Source organism: Rhipicephalus sanguineus, chromosome 8 (assembly GCF_013339695.2).
Source record: "Rhipicephalus sanguineus isolate Rsan-2018 chromosome 8, BIME_Rsan_1.4, whole genome shotgun sequence".
Lineage (NCBI taxonomy): Eukaryota > Metazoa > Arthropoda > Arachnida > Ixodida > Ixodidae > Rhipicephalus > Rhipicephalus sanguineus.
This window is the reverse complement of record NC_051183.1, coordinates 70,581,805-70,596,586: the sequence shown is the minus strand read 5'-3', so window position 1 is coordinate 70,596,586 and position 14,782 is coordinate 70,581,805. Positions and strand designations below refer to the sequence as shown.

The window sequence follows — 14,782 nt, the reverse complement described above, 5'->3', positions numbered from 1 at the left end:
CCCGTGGAGCTGTACCTTGAGAAGAGTAGGACAGGCGAATGAAGGGGTACAGACTAACACTACCTACGTCACCAATCGCGTCACGTTTTGACGTCATCACGTGACGTCATAACGAGCTCACATATCGCATAAACTTACGTCACATGATGCCGCTTGATGACGTCGTCATATGGCATGGTAGCGGAGTCAAAGGCATGCAGATTCAGGAGGGCGTGGAACACCACGTGAGGTGCCAGTAGCTGCAGATGGCACGTCGAGGCACTTTAATGTTTGTTTCTCACACTGCGTCTCTCTTGTCTTGAAAGTAGTGCGGTCCCGGATTACATACTTAACGCGTTACCAAGCGTGCAGGACGGTTTTCATTGAAGTGTTACGGAGTGTTACATGGTGCAGAAGTTATTTAGAGCGCAGCTTTTAGGCGCCTGTTCCTGCGTTGAGCGGCGTTGCCATTGGCTTTGGCGTTGTCGGAGTAAGCGATAAAGATAACGAGGACGAATGAGAACGAACGCGGAGTCTGTAGTAGTAGTGGTGTTTATTGTGAAAATGACGCGTCATTCTGCAGCCCAACAGAGAGCACGGTGCAGCGTCAGGGAGAGGCAAAGTGGGAAATAAACTAGATAGCAGAAGAGACAAAAAGAGAAGAATAAACAGCCAGGGTCTCGTCCATTCATGGGGGAGGCCGATGGTGAAGGGAGTGTCCAGGAAGTTGCGGGCGCTTAACGGTAGGCGCTGAGTCCGGTCGCCTCCACAAACTCCAAGAGGCTGTGGACAGCCAGGACGTTGGGAGGCGAAGGGAATAGGAGGTCGTTGGTGGTCGTAGCAGGGGGTCCCGTTGCCTGTAAGCAGTAGTGAGCCTTGAGCGTTCCTACGCCAACGGTGGGCAAGCACAGAGGTGCTCAAGAGTCTCGCGGTCGCCGCAACGTTCGCAGGCTGGTGAGGAGGAGCGTCCCTTTGCGTACAAGCGCACCGCTGTCCACACACTGTCCGTGCGGAGGCGAAGGAGCGTGGCGCGCTCCGTCTTAGTGATGCCCCCCTCTGGGAGAGGTTTGGGACCCTTGGCATTGGCCAGTCTGACATACGGGTGGAGGGTCGTCAGCAGTTCTTTCAAGCGCTGCGTCGATAAATAAGAGGCAGCAACTGCTCGTGTAAGCGGCACACCAGGGTTATGGACGGTTGTGGCAAGGGTGCTCATTACCGGTGATTCCCACGTGTGCCGGTATCCATTGAAAGGAGAAGGAAATCCCTGCGGCAGCCAATGCGGAGATCTTGGACGTCATCAAGGACCCCATAGGCCCAGTCAGTCAATATCACGAGCCATAAGCCTGTAAGCTCGCTTTCTTCTTCCGTCAATCAGAGCTCGTGAGCACGGCCCCTCGGTCAGAGCTCGTGCGCATGCAGGGCAGGCACGTGCACTAAGGCTTGACTTCGCTTGTCGCAACGGGGTTGTTGGCGTTTCACTTGGTTCGCAACGCCTGCAATACACAGAATGGTCTACATAGCGCTCGAACGCAGTCGGTTTTTTGTTTGGTTCGCGACGCTTGCAATGCACAGAGTGGTGTGTGTAGCACTCGAGTGTTGGTAGTTTCTGTAGCAATATGTAACGAATGCTACAGTGCTGCAACTGTGGATAGCCAAACCTTCAAACAAAGTTGGCGTTGCCCCAACACAACGCTGTGCTCAGAACTTGCATTGGGAGTATCGTGGTCGTCGGTGATTTTTAGGGGCGAAGCTCCTTATAGCGGCACCCGTTCGTCCCTCGTAGCGTAGTATGTAACCAGTCTTACGCTTTGACCTGCAAGGTGGTGCCGGTGGGAGATTTTTCCTGTGCGTTGTTGAACAATAAAAAATTCGCAGCGTTAGCTAAAAGCCGACTTCTTCTGTCTCTCATTCCCATTAGCAGCCATTCTTTACCTCCAAGGTAGTGCCTGGTGAGATTTCTCCTGTGCGTGATTAAACAATAAAAATTTTGTTCAAAACGCCGTTGATTGATGAAATAAACCAACAAAAGACGCCAGATGTTTTGTAAAAGCAAAACGAAAGAACGCCAGATGTTTCTAAAGCAAAACGAAAAGACGCCAGCTGCTTAACGAAAGACGCCAGATGTTTTCTAAGCAATGGTTTTCTAAACAATGAAAATCCACAGCGTACATGTAAAATTAAAGTGCGCTGCAAGTCGTCATAACTCATCGAACCTTTAGTATAAACGCGCCCGATCTCACGTCGGTGATGATGTACTGGGCAGAATTCACGGAAGATTCACGGTTTACCGATGAACCTCCGCAGCTTCGCCCACTCATCATCATTCACTCCGTGGATATGCTGTGATTTTTTTTTTAACATTGCTTTAAGTTGAATGGTGGTAGACATTAGTGATTATGATTTTTTATCGGGCAGCTGGAAATTAGTGAAGAGCAGGCCGTGGTACATGAGAGCACTCGTAGTGCAAACTTAGACCAACATGACGCCGTGGATTTGGTTCCACTGGCGGAGAGCAGTCTCTTCGTCGCCCTTTATTTCCTTCGCCGTTGTCTAACAATTACTACATTTTAATTGAAGACTACAGATAACATCCCCTCTCACCGTATGCTTTCTATCTTAACTTGGCTTTACCAGTGCTTGCTTCTTTCGGTTGTACCTAACAAAAATTTTTCCCCTGGGTAATTCCTTTTGAATGAAAATTGTATATTTTGAAATTCCTGTATAACAGCATTAGCTTATGTTTTCAATGTTACAACATAGTCTGTATTTTGATTAATGGAACTGAATTCTGTTCCGGCTAGCTGTTACGCTGAGGTTGAACAGGACCCCTTGGGGAAAAGAATCGCGTACAATTGTTCTGACCATCCAGCAATGTCTACATACCATCACAGATCTGAGCCGCCTCAAGGTGTGCCACAGTTCTGTTGCGACCATTATTATAAGTTTTGGCAAGGTGTAAACATGGTTGAAAGAATGAGTTAAGGCACATCGTTTTCTCCCAGTGGCATAAAACAATGAAACAAAGAAAAACAAGTGACCGTAGTTGCTTATAAAATTTCTGCATTCGCATGCTTGTTCTTTGCAGAGGTCCTGCGACTGTGAACTTCACATTACATTTAGGCGCGAAGGAGCTTAGTCAGACTGAACACGTTGTAGCGTTGCACTTCAGTAGAAGAGGTTTGCACCCATGCAGTACAGCCAAAAAAAGTCAAATTTTATAGTGAGCTATTTGTACAGAAGCATTGAGCACTAGAGTCTCTTGCTTCAGGACTTGATTTTCCGTACTTGAAATGTTCAGCACTATTTTTTACACCTTCCTGAACCCATCCTTTCATGCGCGTTTTTGCAGGTATAAAGGGGAAGTTAATTCTGAAGATTATTTTTTCTGTGGACATCGTCTTGTGCAACAGAACGACGTTCACTGGAGTAGTCACGTGAAACAGGTGTTTCGACACGTTGTTAGTGTTTCAGCAGCCGTGTCAACCTAAGCCGAGCAATGTTTTGACCGACATTCCCTTTGAGGAGAAGAGGCAGTATCATTAGGAGTGTTGTAGACGTATTTATGGTAGAGTCAAGTAGGGTTCGTAAGACGCAGACAGAACAGAGGGACCAACTACAACACAATAGTGATGCAGTACTATCGGTAAATTGGCTATCAATAGTCTGGATAGTTTCTTTTTTAATCTATCGATAGTGCAGACAAACTATCGATAGTGCAGTCGGTAGTACCATGGTTCATATTACTAGCGATATTACTGCCACGCTTGTTTATTGGTTTGTTTTGATGTATTCGGGTTTCACCGACATAGGCTGTTAGCAATGTTTGCCGCCGACCGCTCCAAAATATTTGAGAAGCTTCACGATTGTTTGACATCATTCTGTTAAGATTACGCGCCGGACGCGAATTTATTCGAGAGCTTACGCGAGCGTCAGCGATAACGCTCGAAGGTTCGATGACTGATATAAAAAATACTACGCGTTCCTGCGATGATCAGATTACTTGACGGCCGACGACTCCTCTCGCTGATATCAGTGCGCAGCGTGTATCTCTTGTATATTGAGTTTTGATTTTCTGGGCACAAGTTCGCCCAAATAAAGAGCTCCGTATTTCCTACTCTTGCTGCAACATTCTTCACCGTGGCAACCACGTGACAATACTGTCGATAGTAGTGCGAATAATGATGCTGTTGCTCGCCGGCCATATTGCCAAAATACTTGCGATAATATTCATTCTAAAAAGACAGGGCGTGCAAACACGGACACAAGAAAGAAGTCAGGATACCACAAACACCGACCAACAACTGAAGAGACGCACAACGGCTGAAAAGAAAGAAGGCACGAACACTTATCTGCGCATGCCCATGTAACAGGCGAACCTATCAATCCGGCACGCGTGGCGGTCTACGTGGAAGGTGCCATTCTTCCACGTAGGCTGCGAAGATAATAATAATAATATCTGGGGTTTAACGTCCCAAAACCACGATATGATTATGAGAGACGCCGTAGTGGAGGGCTCCGGAAATTTTGACCACCTGGGGTTCTTTAACGTGCACCTAAATCTAAGTACACGGGCCTCAGACATTTTCGCCTCCATCGAAAATGCAGCCGCCGCGGCCGGGATTCGATCCCGCGACCTTCGGGTCAGCAGTTGAGCGCCATAACCACTAGACCACCGTGGCGGGGCGTAGGCTGCGAAGAGTCAGCAGCAGAAATATTTCGCGTCTGTGCGAACAAAGCTACTGTGCGAAAAATATTGAGAAAGTGAGGGGCGGCGAGGAGCTCGCGCCGAGCGCGGCTGCTTAGGCCTAACAAGATACATTTTTGCACTTACTATTTTTTTGGACACAAAGAAGTGTAAACGAAACTTTACTATATGTGTTTAGGAATCACTGAAAAATATTTAAACTATTGAAAGCGAGCATTTCGATTTACCGGGGTGTTCGTGTCATGTTTGCATTCAAGGTTCCCTTTTGGGAATGGGACACCCTTTTTTTGTGCTTTGAAAGAGAAATTTTTGTCGTAGTGTTCTTTCCTTGCAAATGTGAAACCATTTGTAAATATAATATGGAAACTTTGTGTCTTTTTCTATGCTACGGTTTTTTCGTTAGTGAAAAACTAAGGAACAGTGTAATACCAGAAATTCCATACATACGTCAAGATATGACTGCTGTTCTAGCTTATAAAATGCTTAATTTAGGTTGTGTAATTGCAAATGTACATATTTTCTGTTTACATGTTCCTGGTATTTTAGCCTCCATGAGCGATGAAGACCACTGCTACTGTTTATCTTCTACAGATAGAAGGCGTGCCTGTTGCGAATGAATCTTACTCTGAAAATAGTGCTTGTCATTCATACGATTGTGTAACACATTTGTCTTTCTTGAGACGTTCAAAAGCAACATTTCTGCTTGTGTGATGGTTGTTGACGAACATTTTGCTATTGCAGTGGAAACATGTGGGGCACCGTTGAAAACTGCCCTCTGTATGTTTGACGTATACGCTATGTACGCCTACGACGCCTACTCAGGAACTTGCTTCATGTTATACGACTGTTCTCTACACGGAAATAAGTTCCCTACCATACAAACATGCAGGCACGCTTGCGTACGAGGTAAGTGATAACGAATAGACGGGGAAAGTATGTTACCTATACACCAAACTATTTACATTTGCATTGTTCATGAGCCGTTTTCTAAAAGTCAAGAAAGGGCTTGAAGGCATGACAGCAGGAAGGGGATATAAGCACTCATCTCTTTTGCCAGTTTTCAGTGACCTGTTTCAAACACAGATTTCCTTCTAGGTTTGTTCGTAGACAAAGCTATCAGCAAATACGCCTGGCTTTGCACTTTGCACAAACGCGTGAATGCTGTATTTCCCTTTCATACCCCCTCCTCCTCTTGTGGTGCTTCCGCAGAACTACCATGTCTAGTTTACAAGGCAGTACTTCATCAACTGAGATAGCTTTGGCGCTCAAATGCATGTTGCTCAATTAATCTTGCTTATTTTGTAACACAGTTCACGTAACAAATGTTGAACCCAAAAAATATGTCCCAATATACACCTTTCTCGGCGCATATAGTTTTATGCACTCTTTGTAGAAGAAACATCGTATAATCCACGCGAAAATAACGTAAAAATACAGGTTATATATTTTAGGAACATGCAAATAAATAACGATGGCTTGTGTGTAACACTTTGCCAAATTTGTATTGGCATAAATCTTCATCAGGGTGTATACCTATGTTTGTGCAAACCACGATGTAGACCAATTTCGAACTTGTCCGCTGTCGTTGATAGCAGAGTCCCTATAATCAGTGCGTACAGAATAGGTCTTTTTGTTAATTTACCACATTGTGTAGTAAAAGTGCATGAGATAATCAGATGACGTGTGTCCTACGACTGTTTGTAAAGAAGTCCGTTTCACTGCACTCTACTGCATCGATTAGAAAGCTTGGTATTAGTAGCAGGACTGCTCAGTCGATCAATCGAACTGGGATGCCATGACAGAGTGGTCCTTGTGCTTGCCGAACAGCAATGCCAACACCAGTGCAGAGTTTTCTAAAATTGTCACACTGTACAAATATAACCAACACTTCAAGTGAACAAAGTTGTTTGCAAATGAGATGTGCTTGTTGTTGAAGGAGTTTACAAAGGAGAAAAATGTGGATTGAAGTTAGCATTTTTGTGCAAATGTTGCGGGGAGGAACGAGAATGACAGCGTGATGCTGTTCATAACGCAAACTGGGTAGCAACGTCGTGAATCAGTCCGGATTACAATGTTCTATGATCAGAGCACATGAGGTAACGTTTCTGGCGCTATGAATGAGACATTACCACAATGGACTCCGATGATTACTTACTTGCGCGTTACGCCTCTCTGCGTATAAAAAAAAACGATTTCTTGGTCGAGGAGCCTGATAGAAGGCATGGTCTACCTGCTTTATACATATTTCATAAATTAAAATGAGTACATTTGAAATTCAGATTTACCAGACACAAGTGTGCTGTAGAGCACAGGCATATATTGGAAGCGGCATGCAAGGCTTCTACTTGCTGACGGCGGCACCAGTAGCAGTTTATTTCACTGACGAACGGATCGTAAATAAAAACTATCGTTGGTACAAGCAAAAAAGACGTTGTCATGGATTAGACAATGTCAGCGTCGGTTACTATCACGACAGGAGCCGTGAATGTTTGCATGTAATTTTGAAGGCTTGAGAATAATTCACGTTTTACAGATGTGAATCTCAGTGTTTTGTTGTCGGAATTGACCCTTGACAGCCTAAACCTTCAAATTTACATGGTAAATATCCATGTTATGCACGCAGGAGTGCAGTACCCGCGTCTTACGCCTTCTGACCGACAAAGAATTCTTAACCTTACCCGCCCATCTCAGTCTACTGTGCAATCTGCCATCACCGGAACGCAAACTGCACGATTGCGAGCTGGTTAGTGACAATAGCGAATGTTCAATAGCTATTATTGATAAATATTCTAATATGTGCTAGCTATTTAAAATGTACTAACACGAAACTCAAATAATGTGAGAATAACATGACAGTTCCTTAACAATATTCAACAAAGCGAAAATTCGAGCATTTCTTTCATATATTTCCGAAATAAAATAAAACACTGACCTGCATTACTTGTTTTATTGTAGTTTATCAAGAAGAACATCTTCGAGCTATTACTTCTTTTGCACAGTTCATTACAGATGAGTGTTATGAAAAACCGACTGTGTTCCCACTAAACACAACACATCAGGTGACCTTGTTAAAAGCGAAGCTGTTAAGGCTACAGGTAATTTGCGCGGCCTACAGGTATGTGCCGTGCGGCCTATGCGAAAACTATCCTCATCATAAAGGGGCATATGTGCCACAGAAATTGGGTAAATTTCACTACTTACCCCTGGCCCACTAAAGGTGAGAAAGAATATCGTCATCAAACGGGTATGCGTGAAGACTCGACAAGATGCCGGCCCACTCTACCGACGACCTAGCTACAACCACGGTCTGCCAAGCTACAGCCAAGCTTTGCCTAGCAACAGCTAGAATTAGCATCCCATACATCTATCAGAGGTGTGAACGCTGGGTTTCATCGCGAGGTTTTGTCTCCGGAGTTTCTACGTCCTTGTCATGGGTATGACTTCCCGTGGTTTACCTCGAACCGCTACGCACTCAGAGTCAACGTAGAGACAACCTAGCATCATATAGCTAAAGCCGGTCAATGACCTATAAGCAACCTAGAAACAACCTGCATCACCTATCTAGGGCCTAGAAACAACCTAGAAGCAATCAGAGCAGTCTTCAGCTTTCGTCCAGTTTTGCTGTTTCAAGCGTTGCGCAGCTTAGTGCAAGCTTCGCCATTTTTTTCCGTACTACAGGATATGACCTCATTGACGCAGGCTGCCATTTCCTACCTGAAAAACGTTGGTCCACAGTCTCTCCACTTAACGGAATTGCTGAAAAGAAAGCGATATCAGTATTTCATAAGTTTATCCGATCAGAAGAGGAAATGAATCCTAATGCACGCATTGCTGGGAGCCTACGACCCTTGAAGAACCGACGCAGTGATACCTTTCTAGTGTTACAGCTTTTTTGATTGCATTATTTTTCCAAATCGGGCCTGAAGAAATGCGCATATAATACTTGCTTATTGTCTTCATTATTGCTAACAGGTTACATTCATCACAAGTAATCACAGATGTGACTACCAATACATAAAGGCGAGTTGTGCCTGAGAGCTTATCTAGCTGACGAGTTCTTCGATATGTCAACGAAGCTGTTTAGTCAGTCATTTTCAACGGATTCTTACCGTCCGTAATGAACTGCTAATATTGGGCTTGTGATTTTTCTGATAGTCTGTTTACGACCATTTCGGTGTTAACACAACATATGAAAAGACTCAATACTCCAAGACTGCACGAAGCACGTTTGCATGAGGTCACTACTAATACTACGCTGGTTCGAAGTAGTGGCATTTTTGTTGATGGTCATATCCATATCTATGAAACGAAATCCTCATAAATCACTAATGTGTACAATTATTAGAAATGGGTGTGATGAAATGTGCCGTCCAAGATTTACCGTACATGATTGTTCTAACGCTATTCGTGCAGGTGCACCAGCGCTGCCGGGAGGCGCACGAGTGTCTGTTTCACAAGGAAAGTGGAACGCTTCTACTCAACAACGAGGTATCTATTCGCAGTGAAGCTTGATTATTTCGAAAGGAACAGCAGGTACCCCAACAGAAAACAGTGATCACGCTTGGTTTTTTGTGTGCACGTTTCGACGTATCAGTTTTGTAATAGTAGTGTTATATGCGCAAATCCGACTGTTCGACATTCGAATACAAGAATACTATCCCTACATGCCCCTAACTTCTATTGTGCTAAGGAAGCATCTTGCGTTTTCTATTTTAGATAAGATGCCTCAGTGTGAGTACCTTATGGAATTATCACCTTTTTTAGTATCGTTCTTATCTTCCAGTGGTCTAAATGGTCGCTGTAGGCTTTTTTTTATAATACTCTTGCTGAAATGAAGAACTGGTATCCGTACAGGTCTTCTTCTTTTCCTAAATTGAGAATTTAATTCAATAAGATCTTTGAATTGATGGCGAATGGGCTCCAGCTCACAAAGTACTACGTTTTCAGATAACAGACTTTCCAACTAATTTACCACGCATGGCAATAAATAAGATCTATTTCTCCCACTAGTTAGCTTTCTGGTTATTCGATACGTAAGTATGAAGAACTCACATTCGGCGACCAACAGGAGACTGAGAACTTTTGTAGGGAAACCAGTCTCGTCGATAAAAGACATGTTCATTCAATTTGGGAATATACATGAGGGTAAAACGTACTTTTGAAAGGTGGAATATTGCTCTAACAGCAGGTGTCAGGTGAAGCTAGCACGGTTCTACCAACACGTCATACATATGTGAAAGATGCAAAAATAAATGTTGAGTAGTATATGTATGTTTTGTGCAGTTGCTTAGACATCATGGGTAAGGCAGTTCAAATGCGACAAAAATTTTAAAATAGAGAGTATTTAATTTTATTTCACTCGTTACCATAAAAACATTAATGCAGGAACTTTTTCTGGGTACAACGTATGTGCTACATAAATAACGCGATGTTGCGACTGTTCAAATTTTTTTTTAAAAGACACAAAAAATGCACCAGATGTCCCATTTTGCCCCAACCTGCGGGGCAAAACGAGACGCTGGGTGAGGCAAAACGAGACCGTGTGAAAAAATTTTATCCTTCGAGATCTTGCAGTAGAAGCGCTTCAAATGCACACGTGGACCTCCACGCAGTCTTTATGAGCCCAGTCTCAGCACTCCACGCATTGAATCTAAACAGGACCCGACGTTGTGTTGGTCCGAAACTCCTGAAAAGCATTCAGCGCATTTTCCGTGTCGTTTTCCTCCCGGTAAACTCTAGATGATATTCTCTTGTACGTCGTACCATCCTAAATTTAAAACATATTATGTATAGGTAGCGTAATTAAATGGTTCACTTAATAAGACACCCTCAAAGGCCATTCAATGCCTTTCTGTCGCGTTTTGACCCTCTCACATTCCCGGATGAAAAAAAAATACAATTGCCCTTTGGCCCACGGCGCCAAATGAACTAAACTTCTGGTGGAATGTAGCTAGTAGTATAAAGCAACAATATAATATAAATACTTACGTTGTTGTACTGACGCCGGAGTACCTTCATGCACGGATCCGAAAATTTGGCCTAGCAGAATTTCACCCCTTTTCGGCGGGTCACAACCGCACTGACATCAGCCACGCAATTTTTCCCGTGCGAAAGCTATGGGCAGTCATCAACTTTTACACAAAAAAAACGTCGAAAACTACCGGCACCTATCGCTGAATTAGAGAAACAAAACAAAGGTACTTTTTGTATCAGCTGTAGCGGTCGGCAAAGTCAAAATGTCGCGTTTTGCCCCGCGTCTCATTTTGCCCCGCCTTACCTTAACTACCGCTAGAGCTGCAGCTTAACTAATTGGCTCTCATGATCTGCACTTGTGGCTTGAACGCGTAAAACGCTTTCTGTATTTTCTACCGTCACAATATAGCCAAGATATATCTGCTTAAAGCAGGTGGAAGTCAAATTTCCGTTGCCTTACAGTGCACAGGATGTACCCTTGCCACAGTTGACACTGTATAAAGCAAATGTGTCTAAGTTATGTTAGTGAGAACTAACAGAATATAACGCCAAGGAAAGTATAGGGGGTGTTATCTGTAGTATTTAGAATATAAATGTGAAGAAAGTAAAGTGGACGAAAAGATAACTTGCCGCCGGCAGGGACCGAACCTGCGACCTTCGAATAACGCGTCCGATGCTCTACCACTGAGCTACGGCGGCGGTCATCCTCCCGTCCACTTTATGGGGTATATATGTGCACTTAAACCTTGGAGTGTTAGTCAGCGCCAATCGCAGCCATGGCGGCGAGTGTGGAACACTCTTTTTCTGCCTTTCTGGCGTCACGTAGCACGTGATCTTTTTATGAGCTGGCAGCTGACCAATAATACTTCGCATACTACCTGTAGGCATCAAGTCTGCCAGAACGAGACCCTTGCTATGAATGAAGGAAAGAAGATGAATCTTAAGGGCTCGTTTTCTTTGTTAAACACAATATTAATGAGAACTAACAGACTATAACGCCAAGGAAAGTATAGGGGGTGTTATCTGTAGTATTTAGAATATAAATGTTGATATATATGTTATGTATAAGTTATGTTAGTACATGCAAAGTTCGCCAAGGAAGCTTCTCCATTTATTTATTTCATTCATGTATCAAGCACCCCTGTGCCTTCATAGGCATTAGAGTGGGGGGAGGGATTTCATATAGCACATAATACAAAGTACAGGTTACATGTAATAAACACCACAAAATTATCATAGCTATACATTTATCAGATGATTCAATGGTGCATTCCTGTCCAAATGCGAAGATTAATATCAAACAGGAATAAAAATTATGAATATCTGTTTTAAAAAAAAAAGAACTACTGCAACACAAATACTTTACATCTTTTATTTGTCGTTATGTCAACGACATGTTTAGCAAGTCCAAACACAAGGTCGTAGCCATAAATTTTTTGAGGTCAACAAGGGGGGGGGGGGTAGAGTGAGTTCAACCGTCTTTTAATGTATTTTCGTGCATGCGTTCATATCACATGCAAAATAGAAAAACAAATAGGAGGATTTGAAGTTCCAACTCCCCTTCCCCCTGTCTAGGCAACTGGCTAGGCCAGTGTCCAGACAGATGAACGCTTTTGCGCTTATATGAATTTTTATGCGTATAATCTTGGTAACGTCAAACTATTGCACGGAGCATGATAGTTTTTAAAGGCAGTTCCTCCTGATCCTTTTAGCTCGGACACGATCACTGTAGACTTTGTTGCATTGATTTTTAGCCTTTACATTCCGCATTACAGTAACAACCACAAGAAGACTACGATGCGAACATTTGCAATCGCGGCAACATTGCAAGAAAAGGTTAAAGAGCCCTGCATTCGCTACACTGTGGATGCGAGAAAAGTATTCGACGTGTCAAACGAAGAGCATGGTGAACTGACATGATACTTCTTGGCGTGCGCTAATGCGGACGCCAAGATGAATCCTGTCAGTTCTCTAGTAAGCCATTGCTTACTGTAGGGGAGGGCTCGCACATCTCCCCCTCACTGTTTCGATACTGGTGGCGTCCTCCATGGTCATGTGCACTTCATCCGGCAACAGTCGCCCTGTATCACATGGACAGCGCTGCATGAACGAAACTACGCGCAAATGCTCAGAACAAAAATAGTAGGAAATGTTTTCTATTCGTCAGGCTAATTGGAGCAGTTCTCTACGCTTTGACAGCGCATTTCGAGCGTTCTAGTTGTCTAATGAAATAAGGATGAATTGGTCATAAATGTTTTTATTTATTTGAACTTTAGCACCAACGTATTCTCTCGGCCGCATAATAAGTAGAGCGTAATAAGTATGCATTCTATATTTATGCGCAGGACAGCAATCATTCACAGGTGCCACAGAAGCTGGAAAGCAGGTTTCCAGTCAGGGACAAATTAGCGCCAGTCAAATGATCACGCGTCAGTCGACAGTTGGTGGAGGAGTTTCAGAGACCGAGATGACAGCACAAGGTGAGTGATACTCGTGAGGTTCGCTTGGCTTTCATGTCATTATCAGTCATACCGCCATAGGTACACCACTGTACAAGAGTTCTGATATATCTAGGACCGCAAAAGGTAGTGTTGAGTCTGGCACAGAATGTACGCGACCGTGATGAGGATAGCAATGCATTTCCTGCGATCGTTTTCTAGTGCTCTGCCGCTACAATGGCGCTAAACTTTTAGTCCTTGAAAGTTAGCTTGACGCATCCTATGCGGAAAACAGTGTCACTAGATATGTTACAGGACATATTCAAATTATCGAAGCGAGCAATCGTTTCTCGGGGACTAACACAGATATTAGCCAAACGTCAATCAGCCTAAATTAAAATGCCCCAGAACTCACCCCTAGGACTATGCAGAAACAAGCATAAAATATTTTCGACTTTTCAACGTTTACAAGAAATTTATTCTGCTGACGCAAATAGGAACGTTATTCTAACAGTATTGTCAGAACTGAAAAATACACAACGCAAATATCTTTTTTTCGATTGTATAGCATACGAACTCTACGCCTTATCAAACCTATAACAGGTGTTGAGAAAGCACATATAAAAAACGGGCGCTTAAATTGATAAATGTAAATGTTGCGTAGGCGCAACAATACAGAAAGTTCGTAAAAACAAAAAGTATTAAAATAAATATGCGCCTTCTGGGCTACTTAATATTAGCGAGAGAACACCCAATTTTGAAGAAATCTGGACTGTAGTAAAAGTTCAAACTCCTTATTTCATTCAGCTGAGCAATTACAAACGGTGTTATATTTGGCGGGTAGATTTTTCGTAAGGTACTTTGTAGTAAAACCCAGTAATTATTTCTTAACAATTGCACAGAATTGAATTTTATTGGCCTAAAACAATTTACAAAAATACAATATTGAGAGAAACGCGTCTCAATCCCTAGCCTAAGGCTAGTTGGGAATCATTCAAAAGTAATCATGAAAAAGGCATGTCACTTATAAAGAAAGAACTGTACAAGCACTTACTACTTACTAACATTATAACACTTGTAAAACTAATGGTAACATTAGGCATTTACAGAGCCTAAAGGTTCAAGTACATACGTCGGTAGGAAGATGCAGCCGCCATGATGATCGCAGAAATGTATTAAAACTAGCAAGTTACGATGTACCTACGTCACAGTTGGAGGTGGTAAAGTAGAAATTTAACAAATCAGAAAAGTGGGCGAGTTGGTATGTATTCATCGATACGGGACAGCGCGCACTGACGACGGAGACAAAGAGAGAACAACACCACACAAGCGCTCACTTTCAACTAATGTTTAATGAACGAAAGCGGAAGAAAATACCATACAGAGTACAACGTATGCGTCACTACGCAGAATACATAACTCAATGTCATACGTCACACATTGCTGAAAAATCCGCCTGACACCATAAGGAGGTGTTAAAAGATATCTCTCAAAACCTGCATGGCGCTAGGCAGGTAGGCGAAAATTTATGCTCCCCAAAGAAATATTCTCGTATTGGCCACAGTGATGACTAGACCATCGCGCAAGCGATAAATTTCTTAGACTGCTTATTTTTCACATATTTGATGCCACGCTTTTAATTTATTTGCAGACACGTCATAAATTGGTGTAAGGCGTCAGCAGTATT

At 43.1% G+C, this 14,782-nt stretch overlaps 1 protein-coding gene across 2 annotated transcripts in view; it reads left to right on the top strand.

Annotated features, from left to right (window-relative positions):
* LOC119402063 (uncharacterized) overlaps positions 1-14,782 on the top strand; it is a 54,566-nt gene that overhangs the window by 24,216 nt on the left and 15,568 nt on the right. For both annotated transcript variants that reach the window (XM_049418487.1, XM_037669146.2), the window contains exons 11-13: positions 5,426-5,590; positions 9,098-9,172; positions 13,003-13,137. In XM_049418487.1, coding sequence (XP_049274444.1) covers positions 5,426-5,590; positions 9,098-9,172; positions 13,003-13,137 — 375 coding nt within the window. The remainder of the gene's footprint in view (positions 1-5,425; positions 5,591-9,097; positions 9,173-13,002; positions 13,138-14,782) is intronic.